This window comes from Haliotis rufescens, unplaced genomic scaffold (genome assembly GCF_023055435.1).
Source record: "Haliotis rufescens isolate VD_foot unplaced genomic scaffold, xgHalRufe1.0.p SCAF_5, whole genome shotgun sequence".
NCBI classification, from domain to species: Eukaryota; Metazoa; Mollusca; class Gastropoda; order Lepetellida; family Haliotidae; genus Haliotis; species Haliotis rufescens.
The window spans coordinates 51020441-51040300 of NW_025964223.1; the positions used below are offsets into that span (position 1 = coordinate 51020441).

The following is a 19860-nucleotide window of genomic DNA, read 5'->3' on the forward strand; positions in this document are numbered from 1 at the left end:
ACCAGATGGAATCCGTTTCGGATGGATTATTCTCTGTTGATGCCGTTCTGGCAGAATTCTAATGTCTGTGTTTCATTATTTCATGTTTATATTCTTTATCTAGTGCCAAATTATATCATTTACGAAACCGAACAGAAGCAGTGATGATTGCTATTTCGTGAAATATGTCAGCATGTGTGCTTTGTTTTACTACGGAAACGTGTTACGCATACTATGCTTTTGATACTGAGTTTGAATTGAGTCATGAATTGTCACAGTTTATGTCTCTCGATTGCATCAGATTTTTCACAATTCATGAGCATGCCGACAACCATTATTATGATGGCCAGCAAACTGACACTCCCGTGATAATACATAAATTAGACCACCTCCGTGTTCTAGTTGTAGAGCGTCCGCCCGCGTCATACCAAAAGACGTTAAAATATGGCACTTGTTGTTACCCTGTCTGGCGCTCGGCATAAAGGGGCTAAAAGAAGCACTGGTCGGCTCGGAGTCAGTATACCGTGTCTGAGTGGGATATTCATTTAAAACTGGCACTATAGGCGTAGATTTGTGACCTGGCTGATGTTGCAATTTTGTGTCAATTCTCATGTAGTTCTCTTCCAGCGTAACTTGCATAGGCATGAAATGAGCTATCGCATCAAGCATAAACACCACCTAAACATAACGTTCCCATGATCTATACATGTTTCAATAAAGTTCATATCATCAGGAAATAAGTCAAAGGTGGATAGGATTTATAATATATATTGAATTTAGATGTGCATATCAGATTCACAGGCACTTGCATAACACCACCAGGACTTACAACGGACTTGGTCCAATATTAACATAACAATGTACAAATAAACTAAACTTGGTTAATGGAGACAAGGCAAACTGAGATCTTTGACCACAAGCAGCACAACTTGTAACGTGAAGGGTTACAAATCAAAGGTTCGTATCCCCTAAAGGTTTAAATAGTGGGGAGTTACTAAATGTGTTGTTGGCGTAAGACTAACAGTATTTCTCTCATACAGGAAACAAAAGCTGACAATGAACGTATCTGATTTCGGTTAAGCATTTCCCCGTTCAAGGTTATTACACATATATACATGTCGTATGGAAACGAAGAGGTACTCTTATCTCAGTAGCGACCACGGTCAACTGATGTGAGCAATACTGGATGTGACATATGGTCCAAACACATGGATTTTTCCTTTATTATGCTTAGCACAATTAGGGCATAATGTTCCAATAGGATGTACTTTTTAATATTGCACATATGGAGTTGCTGTCTTTTATTGCTAATAGGGAAGCACCTGTCACCACTCTCTCTACTGACTCTTAATAACATGTGGTGTTATTTCAGGTGTTATTATGAGCATTACACACTATTACAAGCCATGTAATCTTGAGCAGTACACACTATTACAAGCCATGTAATCTTGAGCAGTACACACTATTACAAGCCATGTAATCTTGAGCAGTACACACTATTACAAGCCATGTAATCTTGAGCAGTACACACTATTACAAGCCATGTAATCTTGAGCAGTACACACTATTACAAGCCATGTAATCTTGAGCAGTACACACTATTACAAGCCATGTAATCTTGAGCAGTACACACTATTTCGTATATTTCTACAGGGGTTCGTCGGCTAACGGGGCGACCACTTCTGCCAGACGCTATGGTTTAAACATGTTTTTATTCATTGAAATTAGTTGGGATTGGTGAACAAGCTTTACAGCTTATGTTAACACCGATCACATACAACATATATTACATATTGAAATGAAGAATGTGACGTCATCGATATAGACATTATTTAAATAATATGTTTGTACATATTACATCAAATACAAATACAAAGTGATCATAAATAGAAAGTTACAGCTTGTGTGTGTCTAACAAGTCGTTTGTAACAAAAGACGCTATTGTTCATTAATTCTTATCAATAAAAGACAAACAGCCGTGTTTGGGGAATAGGTCAATATTTAATTGACAATTTATTTGACAATTCTTTATATATTAAAACAATGTAAATGCACCCCTAACTAAAATATACAATACCAAATCAATATAAAACTAACAAGCCCTGAGTGGGAGTCTTACTTTCTCGCCTGCAGGGAGAAGACGGCTCGTCATCGGGGACGTGTAGCGGCCTCATGGATGCTAAAACACGTGCTGATCGTGATCCGAGCGGCGGATCGGCTGCGTTGTAGTGCTTACCGAGTTAAACCTAAATAAAACTAATTATATAAAAACTAAATAATATATATATATATATATATATATATATATATATATATATATATATATATATATATATATTGGTTACCATGAAATCACTAATGGCTCTGCTACTGAAGCAGTTAACAGTAAAAGTGGAAAACTCTGAGGCTTGCCGAGGATTTTTTTTACTTTTATCAACGAGTGTTGATGTATTTGATATCAAAAGACACGATGGTGGTATTCTGTCATTATTTATATATATATCAACACTGATGCAGTAAATGTACCACAGGCCTGATGCCTTTGCGCAGTATGAATGAATAATACTCGCTGACACAAATTATTTGTAATAGTGTTTTCTAATCATTGTGACCTTTTACTCAGTGGTCTGATCAAAATTATGATTAATTGCATATTACAATGTTTCTAGCTCTGATAATAGGGTAATAGAGTTAGCAGGGTCTTTTATTTAGAAATGATCAATCTCCAGTTATCACATAAAGGATCAGTAATTAGAGCTGTTGTACATATTCAAAAGTATTTGTTATTAACCCCACCTGGTTTCAATATATATTGAAAGCAGACACGTTTCAACTTAAACGTCACTGGTGTTTCATCATAGTATTTACATATATAGAATAGTATTATATCTTCCTAAATAACTGTTCACAGTTTCTAAACCAAACACGGTGGTTAAAGTCAAGACATTTTCCAGTTTACTCTCAACGTAGTCTCTGTCAGAAGTGTTTAGCCTGTGTTCGGTCCGACTTGGCCCAGGTGGTCGACTTGCGCAAGTATCTAAGAAAATAACAATTAAATCACAATTTCTAGATTTTATAAATAATAAGAACAATTTGTCCCTATAAGACACTTGTGTTCTGTCCACTTTTCTAGACTTGCTAATTTGGAGAATAGAGTTACGACACAAGGCTACCCGGGCGGTTAAAAGCAACTCAAGCCTAACGGAAAGCATTAAATTTTACGTCTATTGACATGTTTTACTCGCTGGCCCGACTTGTAGGCAATCCCAAATAAATGATAATTACGATTTTGTCTGTGTTTTACGGGTGAGGAAACTTAAACCTACCAAACTATATCTTGCAGAAATTATGTTTCTGGAGTTACACAATACAATTTTGGTTTAAACGTATTTATTCCATGATATGTACATGGCCGGATCGGCAAACAAGCTGTGTGGGCTTATTTGAATGCCTTTACGTATAACATGGCTAGCTTGCTACTCATTTATCACGTACATCGATACTATGAACCAGGTGTTTTATTTATTCATGGTGATTATAATAGTCGTTGTGGCAATTTACTAGAGTATGTAGAGGGTGTGGATGTGCTTTTTGAAAGAGAGGTCGTTGATCCAACTATCAATTCCCATGGTCATGTATTTACGGATTTTCTAATTAATGCCAATTATGCTATTGTTAACGGTAGAAACGGCCGAAGTAATGACTATACATATGTGTCATCAAGAGGGTGCTCAGTGGTGGACGATTGCATATGCCCATATGACAACCTACACGGTATCACAGACTTTGAGGTGACCCGACCGAATGCACTGGTGGAAGCGGTAGGGTGTGTCTCGGGGTATGACGCTAGAACAGTGTTAAAGCTAGACCACTCGCTTCTCACGTGGAATGTGAAATTGGACCTCACGTCAGCCCTAGATGAATATAGATCGAATAATTGTGAAAAACCTCAAAGTACTGGAAAAATTAAGTGAGACACTTCAAACGTGCCAAGTGACTTTATGCAATCAGATAGACGGACTGAGCTGCTGAATGACGTCATCGACAAGTTGGATTCCAGTAAGCAAGAACAGGGTGATATTGACGAGGCATATAGTGAGTTTACAGACTGCCTGTTATCAGAACCGCAGCAAACACTTCCCACACGTACTATTGTCATTAACAACGGTAAAAGTAATAAGAAGAGGCGAACTCGGAAGGAATGGTGGAACGACAACATGTGTGTACTTTGGAATGACATGGTATCACCAGAGAGGAATTGGACTAAATGTCAGGGACCACATAAACAGCATCTTAAAAGTGTATTATGTATATAAGCGTAATTTGTTTGACAGAACTGTTCAACGGACTAAACGCCAACATACTAATGCTGTTCTTCAGGAGCTAGAAAATCTGTGTGATACGGACTCCGGAGAATTCTGGAAGAAAATCGGCCGGATAGGAGTTGGGCAGGAGAGAGAAAAGAAAATCCCAATGGAGGTGTTACTACAGGGTGGGCCTGTGAGTAATGATACGAACAGGGTGCTTGAAGAATTGAGACGATCGTACTGTGAACTTCTCAATAATCACTCGACTGAAAACCCAGTGCCTGTTTCTAATATTAACGAAGATGAAAACGATGAACTAAATGCGCCCATATCCTTTGATGAAGTAAAATTAACCATCGAAAATGGTAAATCACCTGGTCCAGATTGAGATCCCAACTGAAGTGCTCAGAAGTAATAATTGTGTACTTGTTCTCCATAAACTGTTCAATAGGTGTTTAAAAACTGGAATCCTACCATGTAGCTGGAGTAAAGGAATTATCTCCCCTGTTCCCAAATCAGGGGGTGATCCGAGGGATCCCCTGGCTTATCGAGGCATCACTCTCACTAGTTGTGTGTATAAACTTTACTGTGGTATTCTCAATCGAAGATTGACGAAACATGTGGAAGTCAATGATCTACTTCATGGTTCACAAAATGGATTTAGAAAAGGCCGGTCAACTGTAGAACACGTATCTAGTCTTACATCCATAATAAAAACCTGTAAATCCCAACGAAAATCAACGTACACTGCCTTCATTGACTTCCGTAAAGCATATGGTAGCCTTCACAGAAACCTCCTGTGGGAAAAATTGACTGAAACGGACGTAAATTGCAACATGTATCAAGCTCTTGTCTCCATATACAAAAACGTTCAATGCTGTGTGCGAATCAACGGACTCAATTCACCATGATGTCCGATGTGGTCTAAAACAAGGCTGTTTGCTATCACCGCTATTATTTAATATGCACATAAATGATCTGTTAGTTACCATTAGTAATTTGTAAATTGGTGTGAATGTCGATGATAACAATATCTGTATTTTAGCCCTATGCTGATGATGTCGTCCTTTTAGCCGAGAATGAAGATGATTTAAATGTAATGTTGGATGTTTTACATATGTGGTGTGACAGTAACAAAATGACCGTCAATGTATAAAAGACAAAGGTCATACACTTTCGACCTCCATATACAGCTATGTGTACATGTATCTTTAAGTGTGGTGATGATGTCATGGAAATTGTGGAGAGTTATAATTATCTTGGTTTGCTCCTTTCTGAGCATTTAGATTATAAACGTATGGCTAAAGCTGCACCTGCGTCTGCTGGTAGAGCTCTTGGTTTGCTTATTATAAAGTTTAAACTTCTTGGTGAAATGAATTATCATACTTTTACAAAGTTGTATAACACAATGGTGTGGTCTACCCTAGAATATGGGTCATGTATACGGGGTGTGTATGAGTTTTCATGTGTAAATGCGGTACAAAATAGAGCTATGAGCTTCTTTTTAGGTCTACTTAAATTTGCACCAATTAATGCTGTAATTGGTGATATGGGCTGGACACCAACAATTATTATGCAATGGTGTAGTTTTGTCAGATTTCATAGACGTTTATGTAATATGGACCCTGATCGGATAACATAAAAAATATTTGTATGGGGCAATATCAAAGCACTTTTTAATAAAAGAAATTGGGTTTTTAGAGTAATAAAAAAGCTATCCGATCTTGGCCTAAATCATTTTGCTAATATCTCCAATAATTATTATGCCAAATATGTAGTAACTGTTGCATCTGTCAAGAGTAAAATGTATGATATATTTCGTACAAAGTGGAGTGAGGATGTGTGTCAGGCATAAAGTGTAAATGGTACAGGAGGAAACAAATTAAGAATGTATTGTAATTTTAAGTATTTTCCAAATTGTGAGTTTTATGTTAGTAATTATATGTCTTGTTCTTATAGACGAGCAATTGCTAGTTTTAATAGTTTAACAGCCCCTATAACGATTAAGACGGGACGATACGATGGTACAGTTCTAAATGAGAGATATTGTTTTTAATGTCAGAATATATTAGAAGATGAATGCCATGTTATACTTAAATGTCCTTTATACAATGTGGAGAGATCCCAGTTACTTGATCTATATTTTAACACTTGTCCAAATTTTGATATTTTGGTTGATATTGAAAAGTTATGTGTTATACTGTCCAGCCATGATATTTGCTATGTTGCGGCCAAAACCTGCTATTATATTTTAAAGAAAATAAAAGAAATTTTATATCGTCGTTAAACACGTTGTTTATATACTGTTTAAATATATATCTGTATATATGTGTAAATAGTATATATAGTCTCTCATAACTCCATGTGGAGTGGCTAAAATGTTAATAAGATGCTGTATGTTATAATGTACATTTATGAGGTGAGACTTAAATACAAATATGCCTGTCTGTCTGTCTGCCATAGAGTCAAGGAATACAATGATATAGTCTGTGTGCTGGAAAGAAATAGTAAACAAACCAGATTACTGAAATTTAAATCTGTCTGAAAGTAAGATAAAATCATGCACAGAATTTTTGTGTTAGTTTCTTTAGATTTATGTGGATTGCCAGACAGGACCGAGTTAAGATCATATTCATTCAGATAATAATACATATACAATGATATTGCAATATAAAAGGCAGAAGAAAAGTAGTGGAAAGAATCTTCACACTGATGACCACAGAGATAGTAAGAGTGAGGCAATAGATGTCGCGTGAACTTGTTCAAATTTAAATCGTAACTGTTACATAAAGTGAAGCATCGTCTGCGAAAAGACGGATTTTCCTTTTGGTGACTTCAACAATGCCAGTATAAAATGAACAATAGCGGCTCCAAGACAGACCCCTTGGGCACACTGGCTATAACTGATTTAGTATCAGATTTGGAACCCTGTACAACAACATGTTGTATTTTATATGAGATATGAGTTTTACCATCTATGAATGTTACCAGTAATTCCATATTTTCGTAGTTTAAATAAAAGACCCTCATGCCAATCTGTACAAAAAGGTTTACTAATGCCACAGAGTACGTCCCTAAGCTCTTCAGGGTTTTTACGATCCATCACACATCTTTGTGCTTGATAATGGCTTTGTGTCTGGGTTTTTCACCAATTTAAGCTGCTGCTCTTGATATTGTTGATTAACCTTTGATACAACGTACACTATATGAGAGGATGACTTTGGAATGCTAACAGGCGTTATTATATGTCCAAGATGACATAAATGTCATGTGTGGTACACCCAGTATCTTACATATAAAGGAAACATTTCATAATTGAATTCAGCAGTCCCACATAATTTGGCCTGACACTACCATGCCGAATACAATGTATTTTCGTGCCGCACTACCAGCCAAGCAGTATAAAACAATGCTGATATCAACCCCCCCCCCCCCCCCCCCCCCCCCCCTCTCCCATGTGTTGATATGTCGCAGAGTGAGTGAGTGACACACTAAATGTACATAATATACACGTAAAATAGGCTCATTTCCTTTGGTATAACTGGGGACATATTCCCTCTCGTTCATAACGATGGGTCTATGTATAAATTGTTCAGGGGAATTTTAATATCAAAACGTCTATATACAAGCATATACAAGCGCCGTCAATGTATGCCCCGAGTTTCACGTAAATTAATTGGAAACGAACGTAAATACACACGATCAGAATGAATGGTTATTGAATAATTAAATGGTTTGTCAGGCAATCAATACTTTCGATAAATAAACACTATCGCAAGATTTCAGATTTGCATGTCATGCTGATAGCTATCATTGTGTGTGGTTTGTAAATAGTATATTGTCCTCAAGCATAACAATTGCGTCATCGTCAATGGAAGTTTGATAAAAAATAAGAATAATACATGAACCTGCAGCTGGGTACTTTAAGAATGTGTTATATTCCTCATTACTATCACCCTGAGACGTAATGGCAGGATAGACCGGTTGTAGTGAGGAGTATCAGGGCATCTGCCCCCCGGAATACTGCCCTTAGGCAAATGCCCCCACAAAAATTGACCCAGGGAAAGTATCCTAATCAATGACAGAATATAGCGGTTGTATTTATCTCTGACAGCTATCAGTTCCAGGTAACCGCAGTTACCGTGTATGTTATATATAGGGATTCTACCGACCAGCTCGTTGAAAGGTCCCTCAGCCATTGTCGTCAACAATCAGACCACTGTAGCGATCGTAAGTAAGGCTTACATTTCGTGATTGATTTCGTAATTGTTTTAACGTTTCTTTCAGTATTTTATGAAGTGCCATATTTCAGAGATTTTGTTCATCTCTTTATCACATATGTGTTAGAAATTCTCTACAGAGAATTTTATTTCCTTATTATTTCATTTATTGTCATATGACAAACATTAATTATTGATAAGATGAATGTTATGAATATACTTTCAAAATGAATGCAAATGGCATTAAATGTATAAGATGTAATGGCTTTTTGGAAATAGATCCTGGAAAGTTTAAGACAAGTTTTAATGTTTTCATTACGCGTTAGTGAATAACATCATTAATCCATGTACATCTTTGGCTCCTTGGTATGAGTCCCAAACAATGCAAAATAAATACCTTGAAAAATATATGTAAACAAATTAGAACGAATTACTAAATGCCAAACATGTACATTAACGTCTGGTAGCATTGGTTTGTGTTGGATTAATGTTTGATTCCGCTCCAAGCGACTTTATTTTGGGTGACGATTCATGACATAATACATTCCCGAAAAATGAAGACATTTTAACACGTGTCTCTGTAAAGTCACCTTAATAATACAATTACGTAATGTGGCTGTGAGGCCCACATCGTGAGAACATTTTTTATTACTTTTATTGTCTAGAAACTTTCTGTTTAGAAATATCGTTAAATTATCTTTCACTTGAAAATACTGTCCATCGCTAAATATCATTGTTTAGCACATGGTTCACTGGATAGGTGCTTACGCTGACAAAGTGAGCTTGTTTTATATTTTGTGATCAGAAAGTTACATCAGCACTAGCAGTAAATATAAAAAATGAAAACATTTGCTGAATCAGACATAAGTTTTCAAGTTATCACAGTTGAAAATCAATCTTCAGTGAAGAACACCAATCTACGTCCTCAGAAGAAATAAACCAAAGAACATATTGTAACATGTAAAATACATGAAATAGAGAGATACAGGGTGCAGAAATTCAATATATGGTGATAATACATTTTAAAAAACAAAAACAAATGCAACATACCAGAAATAGAAAGATACTTTTTGAGATATCACTCTTAATCCCCTATTGTTTTTAGATTGAGCAATCTTATTCTTATGTGCAGGAAACGTGCGAAGACCCCTAGGGCACATTGACCACATTGTGTCAAATAAACCCTGCACCTTTGATTCTCTTGATCTTGCTCATTTCAGTCAAAATATAATACATGTAGAAAACAAAGCAAATTAGAAAGTATGGGATATTTACTTGTGAACATGTCATAAAAAGTTGTGTGGTGATATTTCTAAGGAACTATTATTTGTAATAATGACCCAACTATATCTTTTTAAACCAAAAACAATGTACGAATACTTTTGGCCTTAAGAAGAGCCAAGAAAATGCCAATAAAAGAAGATTGAATATGTTCTTAATATAATAATATCCACAACTGTCGGATGTTACCATACAAAACGTTCTCAGGAGGTGTTTTATGTGGGAAATGAGTGACTTTGGTTTAACACCGCTTTTAACAGTATTCCAGTTATATCGCGGTATGGGGAATGAATATAGCCTGCCAGAGTAAATTTGTAGTGAATGTTTAATACTTTGCAGTTGGGAAATCTTCAGGGATTTCTATTTGTGGACCACACCTTCTTTATTTTACTGTAATAGCAACGTTTACAGATCCTTCTACCGTTGCCAAGGTTGACTGAATAATGAGCACGGTACAGAATAAATATAGTCGGTGGAGGATAAACAGTACCAACATGGGAGGTGGATGGGAATGAAATGCCTTGATCTCTGTTGATTGATGGCTAATGGCGGCGAATCTGGACTGCTTCTGTTAGTTTTAGTGAACTCGCAGGGGTTGTTGGATGGGATATGGACATTCATTTTCTAATTGATGTTGTGATTGGGGCAGTTGGTGATACGGTCCGAGATGGCTGATTTACTGTCTGATTTGATGGTTGAGGTTTTGTGTTCTTTGATTGTGGTGTTTGAGGGGCGTGATGTTTCACCTACATAGGATTGTCAGTCAATTTTATTCTACACCTTTAGGTTCTTTGAGTGAACCATGAAATGAGATCTGTAAACATCGTAAATTGCCCCTTTTAATCGTGCAATATACCATCTGCTCCAGCTAATGACGTTCGCATTTCTCAATTGTTTAGGTACTGTAGAGTAAAGGCCTGGTTAAGTCAGAGAAATATAATGATACACATTGAAAGGAATTCACCAAATATGACACGTCGCTTGTCAACATGATCCGCCGTGTTATCCCATACGACGACCTGGGGTTTTCACACCTCCTTCCTCGCATTCAGTTACTTAATGAAAGTTTGGTGAGTGGCTGGTATCTTAATATTGCACTTACTCTAGAATCAATCCTAAATCCACAAAATAAATTAGAAAAATTCAAAGCCTTAGGCATATACTTAATTAAAACAGGACTAATAAGTCGCATTTAAACCCAAAATAAACTAATAAAACCAAAATCACATAAACTAACAAACCACCCAGCACACACAGCTCCCTTAGTTTGCCCCTACCCACTCTTGGCATTCATTCCAAATCTCAAAATCTCAGAATTACTATATAAGCAACCCTTAAACCCCCCTCCTGGGTTGCACCACCACTTCCTTTTCCCCCCTTCGGAAACACATTAAATGGCCTGACGGACCCGTGTGCGACAAACGCTTGCAAAGCGCACGTAAAATCTCAAATGTCAGTCAGTCAGTCAGTCAGTCAGTCAGTCAGTCAGTCAGTCAGTCAGTCAGTCAGTCAGTCAGTCAGTCAGTCAGTCAGTCAGTCAGTCAGTCAGTCAGTCAGTCAGTCAGTCAGTCAGTCAGTCAGTCAGTCAGTCAGTCAGTCAGTCAGTCAGTCAGTCAGTCAGTCAGTCAGTCAGTCAGTCAGTCAGTCAGTCAGTCAGTCAGTCAGTCAGTCAGTCAGTCAGTCAGTCAGTCAGTCAGTCAGTCAGTCAGTCAGTCAGTCAGTCAGTCAGTCAGTCAGTCAGTCAGTCAGTCAGTCAGTCAGTCAGTCAGTCAGTCAGTCAGTCAGTCAGTCAGTCAGTCAGTCAGTCAGTCAGTCAGTCAGTCAGTCAGTCAGTCAGTCAGTCAGTCAGTCAGTCAGTCAGTCAGTCAGTCAGTCAGTCAGTCAGTCAGTCAGTCAGTCAGTCAGTCAGTCAGTCAGTCAGTCAGTCAGTCAGTCAGTCAGTCAGTCAGTCAGTCAGTCAGTCAGTCAGTCAGTCAGTCAGTCAGTCAGTCAGTCAGTCAGTCAGTCAGTCAGTCAGTCAGTCAGTCAGTCAGTCAGTCAGTCAGTCAGTCAGTCAGTCAGTCAGTCAGTCAGTCAGTCAGTCAGTCAGTCAGTCAGTCAGTCAGTCAGTCAGTCAGTCAGTCAGTCAGTCAGTCAGTCAGTCAGTCAGTCAGTCAGTCAGTCAGTCAGTCAGTCAGTCAGTCAGTCAGTCAGTCAGTCAGTCAGTCAGTCAGTCAGTCAGTCAGTCAGTCAGTCAGTCAGTCAGTCAGTCAGTCAGTCAGTCAGTCAGTCAGTCAGTCAGTCAGTCAGTCAGTCAGTCAGTCAGTCAGTCAGTCAGTCAGTCAGTCAGTCAGTCAGTCAGTCAGTCAGTCAGTCAGTCAGTCAGTCAGTCAGTCAGTCAGTCAGTCAGTCAGTCAGTCAGTCAGTCAGTCAGTCAGTCAGTCAGTCAGTCAGTCAGTCAGTCAGTCAGTCAGTCAGTCAGTCAGTCAGTCAGTCAGTCAGTCAGTCAGTCAGTCAGTCAGTCAGTCAGTCAGTCAGTCAGTCAGTCAGTCAGTCAGTCAGTCAGTCAGTCAGTCAGTCAGTCAGTCAGTCAGTCAGTCAGTCAGTCAGTCAGTCAGTCAGTCAGTCAGTCAGTCAGTCAGTCAGTCAGTCAGTCAGTCAGTCAGTCAGTCAGTCAGTCAGTCAGTCAGTCAGTCAGTCAGTCAGTCAGTCAGTGAGTGGCGGGTGCTACCGGTAGGGCAGAGCAGGATATTGTTACCCATTACGGAAACACCTGGCATCATCATTGATTTTCAGTGATTCATTCATATAATTGTCATCACTATTTTGCCTTTTAGGCTCCACTGAATCTGTCTTGGCAGATATTCGAGACTAATTATTCTATGGCGTTGACCTTTTGGAATTAGCTAGGTTACTGTTAACAAGAGAAACGAATCTATCATATTATGGATGACCGACCTCCTTCATACTCATTTCTTTTTGTCTCGGGTGCGTTCACAATCTGTTTGATTGTTTATTAGCAACAGTTATTTGAATGTGAATTTGTATTTTCAGACAGACAGATAATGTATTACTTTTTCACCTAATATATATATATAAATAGTAAAATAGAACATGTTGCTCTACACAGTATTCAACCACGGGCAAATCAATGAAGCTCAAAAGCACAGACGCCTCACATGCATAAAGATTAACTTAATCCCAGCCAACTCATTACCTAACTGTAATTGTTTGTTTACACATGTCACAAAAGGGTGGTGGGAAAGGCATTGATGTGATCTTGGCAAACAAAGGCACCGAGACGTGTCAGATCCGTAATGACATTGGTGAGCTGAACATGTTTGTTCAAGTGAACCAGGCAATAAATCCTACTATTGCCCTGTCGCATGTCAGCTAATGTATTGTCTATCTCCAACCTACTTGTAGGCTAGAGTTAGCGTGTCTGAGTCCCACTGCGTTTTGAGAATTCCAAAAAATTGCAGATGTTTTCGGATTATCCAAACAAAAACCAGAATTGATCACTATTGGGGGTTTTAATTACGGAAAGGTTGTTTCTTGTTAAACGACGCAGTCGGCAGTGTTTCAGCCCTTTCATGACAGCCTATAAATATTCGTCTCGGGGCCAACAAACCATTGGTTGTTAATAGGAAAATGCACTGCATTGGAGATTACGGGTGGTACGCAATCAACCACCCGATATTTTGATTGGCCCCTTACGGCAAGCTACTGTCGATCTGTTCTAACCTCAAATCCCCATTGGGATTCGTATTTGATATAATGATGTACACGTACGTTGTGATTTAGTTTATCAAAAACAATACCAACAAATGTGTGCCCATTTCTGGTGTCCCCCGCCGTGATATTGCTGGAATATTGCTAAAAGCGGCGTAAAACCATATTCACTCACTCACTCTGAAATGTAACAGAATCTAAACAATGAAAAAGGCAAGGATCTTACTCATACTCATCTCAGGAAAACATACTAATCAAGACTGCTCTTAGTTTACAGTGTACGTGTGTTGCAGACAGACCGAAAATGCGAAGCAGATCCTACATAAATGTACAAAATATTAAATAACATCATTATTCTTATCTTTTCTGTGAACAATAAATGTTAAACACTGGATTATTGATAATGGTGATGTAATCCCTAGTACTATTATAATATCCGGTATTTGTTCAATGTAATTTCCCATGTATAACATGTATAATTTATTGTTTGTTTCAGAGTTGGCACCATGGCTTCATGCAAGAAGATGTTGGCAATGATGTTATTGATAACATGGTGTGTGGTTCTTGTTAAATACATGTACACCTCGCCAGCAACAACATTGAACAACGAACAGTATAATCTAGCACTCAAAACATCGAATAATCCTTCATCTAAAAGCATCCCACCATTCAATCAGCACTCAAGCATCCTGTCGCATTTATTGACAGGGCACTGGAAAATACGACCACTGACGAAAACGGAAGACGAACAAATATCGAACTTTCTTTCTGACGCAAATGCCCGATACCGTTTCCCTACGAATTATCAAAGGACCGACGGTCTCTGTGGAAATGTTACCCACATCAAATCTAAAGCTGCTGAGTGGATAAGGGCCTTGTGTGATCCGAAAGGAACAACACCTTGCTGCTTCAACAACAAATGTGCTTTGAAGTCTGTGGAGGAATGCGTGTGTCCTGATTGTTATGATATGAGGAACCAGAAACATGCTGAATATTCCACCTGGATACCATCAGACACGAAATACGTCTACAAGGAACACAGCCCCCAAGAAGCTTGTAGCATCCTCAATGGTAGCACGATTCTGTTTGTTGGGGATTCTCTGGTTCGTCATGTGTACACGGCTATGCTGCTTGTTGTTACAGGGAATATGAAAGATGGAGCTATGAGGGATAATGTACCACAGAGTAAGTTCAAATGGTTCAATGCGTTCAGCTAATAGAATATTTCCTGCTGAATCTAAACGAATGAACGAAGAACAGTTTTGTAATAGAAGTGCATATAATAAATATGCACAGTTATGTCAATGTCAAAATAGAAGGAAACACTCTAATAGACATACATTTATAGTAATATCAACACAGACGTGGATGTGTGTTTGTTTGTCTGTTTAATATGACTTGTTTATTACTTTGAGAAAACCGTAGAAGTCCTGATATAAATAAGATAAGCCTTCTTGTGGAATATGTTGTTAACGCTATGTGCTTCACATACTGCTTTAGATGTATTCTGAAAGATATTATAGCAGAAGCAAAACATTGGTCATTGAATGTTTAGTATTATATTTGCCTTGCCATGTTGAAGTATATTTACAAAAAGCCTTATTTTGTCTTTCAGATATTAGAAACATGTGTAGCGGAATGTACATGTTCACAGAAAAGGTTTGTCGACTGAATTTGAAATATGGGTTTAGTGCTTGCAATGGTGCAGTTAACCTGGATCTCAAGTACTACTTCTATGCAGCTTTTGGCCCAGAGTTGAAACAAAGTGCCGAGAAACTAAATAGCAAGTCTTTACTTTTTACTGGCGTAGGAATTCACAGTCATTATAACCATAAAGAGATCCAAAAGTCGTTTTTGTTACCAACACTCAAGTACATAGAGAACAATACGAGACCTTGGCCAAAAGTTATGTGGGCAGCTAGTCATGCCCCTGGTATCATGAAGTCCCCGATGGTGTCGTCCCAGTCTTATGACAGTGTGAAACTCTTCAATGACAACATGGATCCTTTCCTCAGATCTTGGAAAGTTCCTGTTTTCAATACTTTTAACATGACCGATGGAATGGCGAGTTTTGATGGTGAGCACTACGGACTTGGGATGAATGTAGTGAAAGCAAATCTTCTTCTCAGTTACCTACATGAATTAAAAAATAAAGGATTGTGGTGAGATTGTCTGTGTCGGTCTTATTGAGTTTTAGTTATTTCTATTTGACAAAGAAACCAATACGAAAACAGTTTGTACGTATCTGTTTACAATCGTTGTATTTTGAGTGAAATCAAATATATGCATAATATATGATATAGCCGTATATTTTAACAGTTTCATGTTTATATGTATGTCGAAATAACACGACATTATGTATGTTAAAATATTTTCCCCTAAGATGAGAGATATTTATCATGTAACATAGTGACCAATTTGCACCTTCTCATTCCAAACAGGGGTTGTGAAGGATTTGGAATTGAAAGGCTTATCGACAAGAGTTATGCAAGTATTTCAATAAAATGACCATCATCAGAATTTTAATTCATTATTCTAGAGTCAAGCCTTCATCTAACTAGTCATCTAACTAATAAATTCTCAACATTTTCGAGATTTTAGTTGTATCATACTTTTATCCTTTTCCTGATGCAAGATTCTTGTCAGCAGTCGGCTTGATACACCGAGTTCTTAAAATAACAGATAGATTGTATCATGTTTCTAACGGAGAGCAACAAGAAACTATTAATCAATATCTACAGATATGTAGATAAGCTTAAAGACAGCCATATTACACGAGAGTGTAAATAAATAATCTACTCCATAACAATTCTGATGGTTTGTATTAATTTGATTCTCTCAATATATAGGTGTTGTCAAGCGAGAATGTTTTGGTATAGTAAATATCCTGTATTAGGAAAAAAACATTTTATTTAGTGAACCTTGTCGATCTGATATGGAAACTAATCCCGCTGGTGTTCTCGCTAAACTGTTTCGCAATTTGTACCTCCAAAGTTGCGCAAACTTGTATAATGACCCGGCGACGTATATGTAAGACTCTAATCGCTGGTACCTTTGACTATTATTTGGATAATGGTAACAATTCTTCCAGCAATTTGTCCAGATCCCCTATGGTTAATTCTGACTCGATAGGCGATAGACAATGGATTTTATGTTTGCATATTTATCCGTATGTGACCCAATCGGATTTTATCCGTTGGCCTTATCTTGCCGAGAAACCCATCCATTATATGGTATTCCGTAGGGGATATTTTGTTTCGGGGTGCAACTACAGGAAATACACCAATGTCTGGCAATGAAAGTAAGTGATTTACGATAACATCAAGCTCCCAAACAGAACATTGTGACAGCCATGAAGCACATGACTCCGGAGAGCACGTGCAAGGGGTGGTTTGCCCGATTTACCATTGTCACTTAGACTCTGTAGACTGTCAGTTTTACCTAAAGTCATGGCGATGCATACTATAGAAATGATCCCTTAAAGTATGATCTTAAGAATTTGTTATATGCTCATGGCTTCGGACATGTGTGGGGATTTCAAGGTGCTGGTGACCCTGAATATGTTATAAGTGAGTTTATACTGAGGGCTGAGGACTGTCATGCACAAACATGGTATTCTGAAGTGTCTGGATGCTCGAAATTAGAACTGTATTCATTATAAAGACATCATTATCACTTGAACCGTATCTATTAAATGTATTATCAAAATGCTTACCCTTTTACGTATTGGAGAACTGGGAATTATGCATAACACAGGAAGGAGGGATGGCATCGTTAAGACACTCCTGTTTTGTCCATTGTGCCAGTTAAGGGCAGTTGAAATTCATTTCATTCTTGTTTGCCCTATTTATGCCCTATTTATGAAGATATTCGCTAAAAATGTCCCATATTTAGACTTTATTACTGGTAATAATCGTAAAGATATACCAGTTTGAATGTTAAAATCTTCTGATGTAAACTGTCTTGAGAACTTAGCCAATAATGTTAAAGATGCTATCTGTCTTCGTTCTTCTTACCCGTTCATATTATTTATGCAGCACTTGATGTGAAACTAAATTGTATATATCTGTACGTGGGCCTGAGGCCTTATTACCGAATAAACTGATTGACTGATTACAAAGTAGACTAGCTTGTGAGCAGACACATATTGTTTTCTTGGAACCTAACGCTCAAAGACACTTAATTAAACACATTTAATCATTAAGGAAGCAACAACATTGATCATGCGACGTTTGCAACGCGCTGAACGTTAACATTTGTGGGTTTCACCGAAGTGGTAAACGTCTGAGAACTGCATCACTTGGGGCTTTCCTCCCACATTAAGCTGGCACGCCGGGATATAACTGGAATACTGTTAAAAGCGGCGTTAAACCCAACCCAATTATGAATGGTACTTAAAGTGGTCAACTGTAAAATGATGTACTATGCATGTTGAAAAAGTTTAAGAGGTAAATCGTCATAAATCGGACAACACATAATAACATGCACCTCGTCTTGCACGGCACTGTTATTGCACAGGGGATACGTGCGTTGATCAACAGGAAGATTCTCATATGACCCGGCTTCTAACGGAATGAGGAAAACAACGCATCGAAATTTCGTTCAGGCGCTTCTAAATCTTCCGGGCAATGTAACTGTTGCATAGTTTTCCGCGCCGTATGTGCGTGTAAAACAAACGATGTGATCTTAGTTTGCCAGTGTTGTCTGCTGGTTTTTACGACCATCTTGATAAAGCATTTTTAACATTGAGCTTGGGTAAACAAATATTACATTGATTATATATGTTATGCTTGACACAAACTTGGTGTACTTTATACTTCCAATTTATACATTTAGCTGACTGTTTACCTTCTGTTCATGAGAACAACTTTCTCAATTTGAAATCATTCATATACTCTTAAAAAAAAGAAACGCAAAGCCAGATTTGTGTGAGGTAGGAAAATACATTTATACGAGGAACCGTACAAGGTATTGAGCCAAAATCTTTTGGTGAGAACACTTGGTGATTGTAGTCATCTCAATTATCGGTACATAGGACAATTCCAAGGTGAAGGTGAGCTATCATCAATAACGCGTATGTCCCCCGTTGGAATCGATAGCGATCTGCCATCTCCTGCCTATGGAAGAGACGAGTATGCGAATCACATCCTGGCGAATGGTAGCCCACTCGGCCTGCAACGCCAACGCCAACTGCTGCAACGTCTGGGGTTATGCTTGACGGCGACGTAGCCGTCTATCCGATTCATCCCACACGTGCTCTATCGGGTTCAAATCTGGAGATCTGGAGGGCCAGGGGAGAACATCAACGTGGTTGTTGTGTGAATAGGCTCTTATGATCCGTGCTGTATAGATTTTGCGCAGTCCGGGTATTTGGGATGCGGTTGAGGTGGCTGTGGTCGTAGATGGCGCAGTCGGATGTAGCGATCTTGGGCGGGGGTGGTTACTCTTGGTCGTCCTGACCTTGGCCGATCACGTGTTGACCCATGCTGTTGAAACCGATCCCATAGCCTTGTGTTTGTACTGGGAGCTACATTAAAAAAACCTGGCTACAGCTTATCGGGACTTCCTTGACGTTGTTCGCAGATACCAGGCAAACAAAAACTCTGCACTTTAATACCGTTCATAGTGCTGCTGCAAGTGCAGTGCGTGCAGTTCCATGGTCCTTTTGTTAATGCACTGGGAGCATTTTTCCGAATCGTACGTGTTTCCCGACTAAAGGTTTGCATGTCCTTGTTGTGATCATTTTGATTCGAGAAATTTGCCACTGACACTGTAACACATTAAACCTCTTCATTTTGCACCTCTTGGTCCGCTAATTTTGCGTTTATGGCCAAAATATCCGTATTGCGTTTCTTCTTTTTGAGAGTATATATACCCGTCTTCTCCACGGACCAAGCACAGTTTTCCACTGAACAATATATTCAGTGGTTCCCCGTCGTTGTCACCACTTGTTGCCTTATTTGGAGTACATTTCCCAACCACAGGGAAACATCTACACCCTTGGATCTGAATGATGTATATTAGAGCATCGTCATTAGATCCCCATGTAGCAGCACCGTACATGATAATAGGTAAGACAGTGTAGTTTTATAACTTTGTAAAAACTTGAAACAACGTACCACCAATTGCGTAACTCCTAGCAATCAAGAAACCTAATGCTCTGCTGGCAGACTGAGCTACCGCTTCAGCTGTAATACCGTAATCTAGGAGGCCTAAGTAAGTACACCTTCCAAATTACCACAACTTAAAATATAAAGGGAACGCGAGGCTGACGGAATACGAAAGTGCACAATATTAGATTTATCAGCGTTTTCTTGCATGTTGTCATCTACACATCATCTTCCAAGGTAATCGAGCAAGAT

At 38.5% G+C, this 19860-nt stretch overlaps 1 protein-coding gene and 1 pseudogene across 1 annotated transcript; one reads left to right on the forward strand and one right to left on the reverse strand.

Annotated features, from left to right (window-relative positions):
* The first annotated feature begins 8479 nt into the window (after window positions 1-8479).
* On the forward strand, window positions 8480-17600 carry LOC124127542. The gene is made up of 3 exons (XM_046490940.2): window positions 8480-8516; window positions 13995-14683; window positions 15114-17600. Exons 2-3 carry the CDS (start codon window positions 14005-14007, stop codon window positions 15662-15664), a joined length of 1230 nt encoding a protein of 409 aa, XP_046346896.2. The 5' UTR covers window positions 8480-8516; window positions 13995-14004; the 3' UTR covers window positions 15665-17600.
* Window positions 16908-16991, reverse strand: LOC124127843 (annotated as a pseudogene).
* Window positions 17601-19860: the final 2260 nt, after the last annotated feature.

What these genes read in the sequence shown, in the direction of transcription:
- LOC124127542 (XM_046490940.2), top strand. Translation starts at nt 14,005, where the DNA reads ATGGCTTCATGCAAGAAGATGTTGGCAATGATGTTATTGATAACATGG. An exon ending in GAGGGATAATGTACCACAGA is followed by an intron (nt 14,684 to 15,113) that starts GTAAGTTCAAAT and finishes TTTGTCTTTCAG; the next exon opens with ATATTAGAAACATGTGTAGC.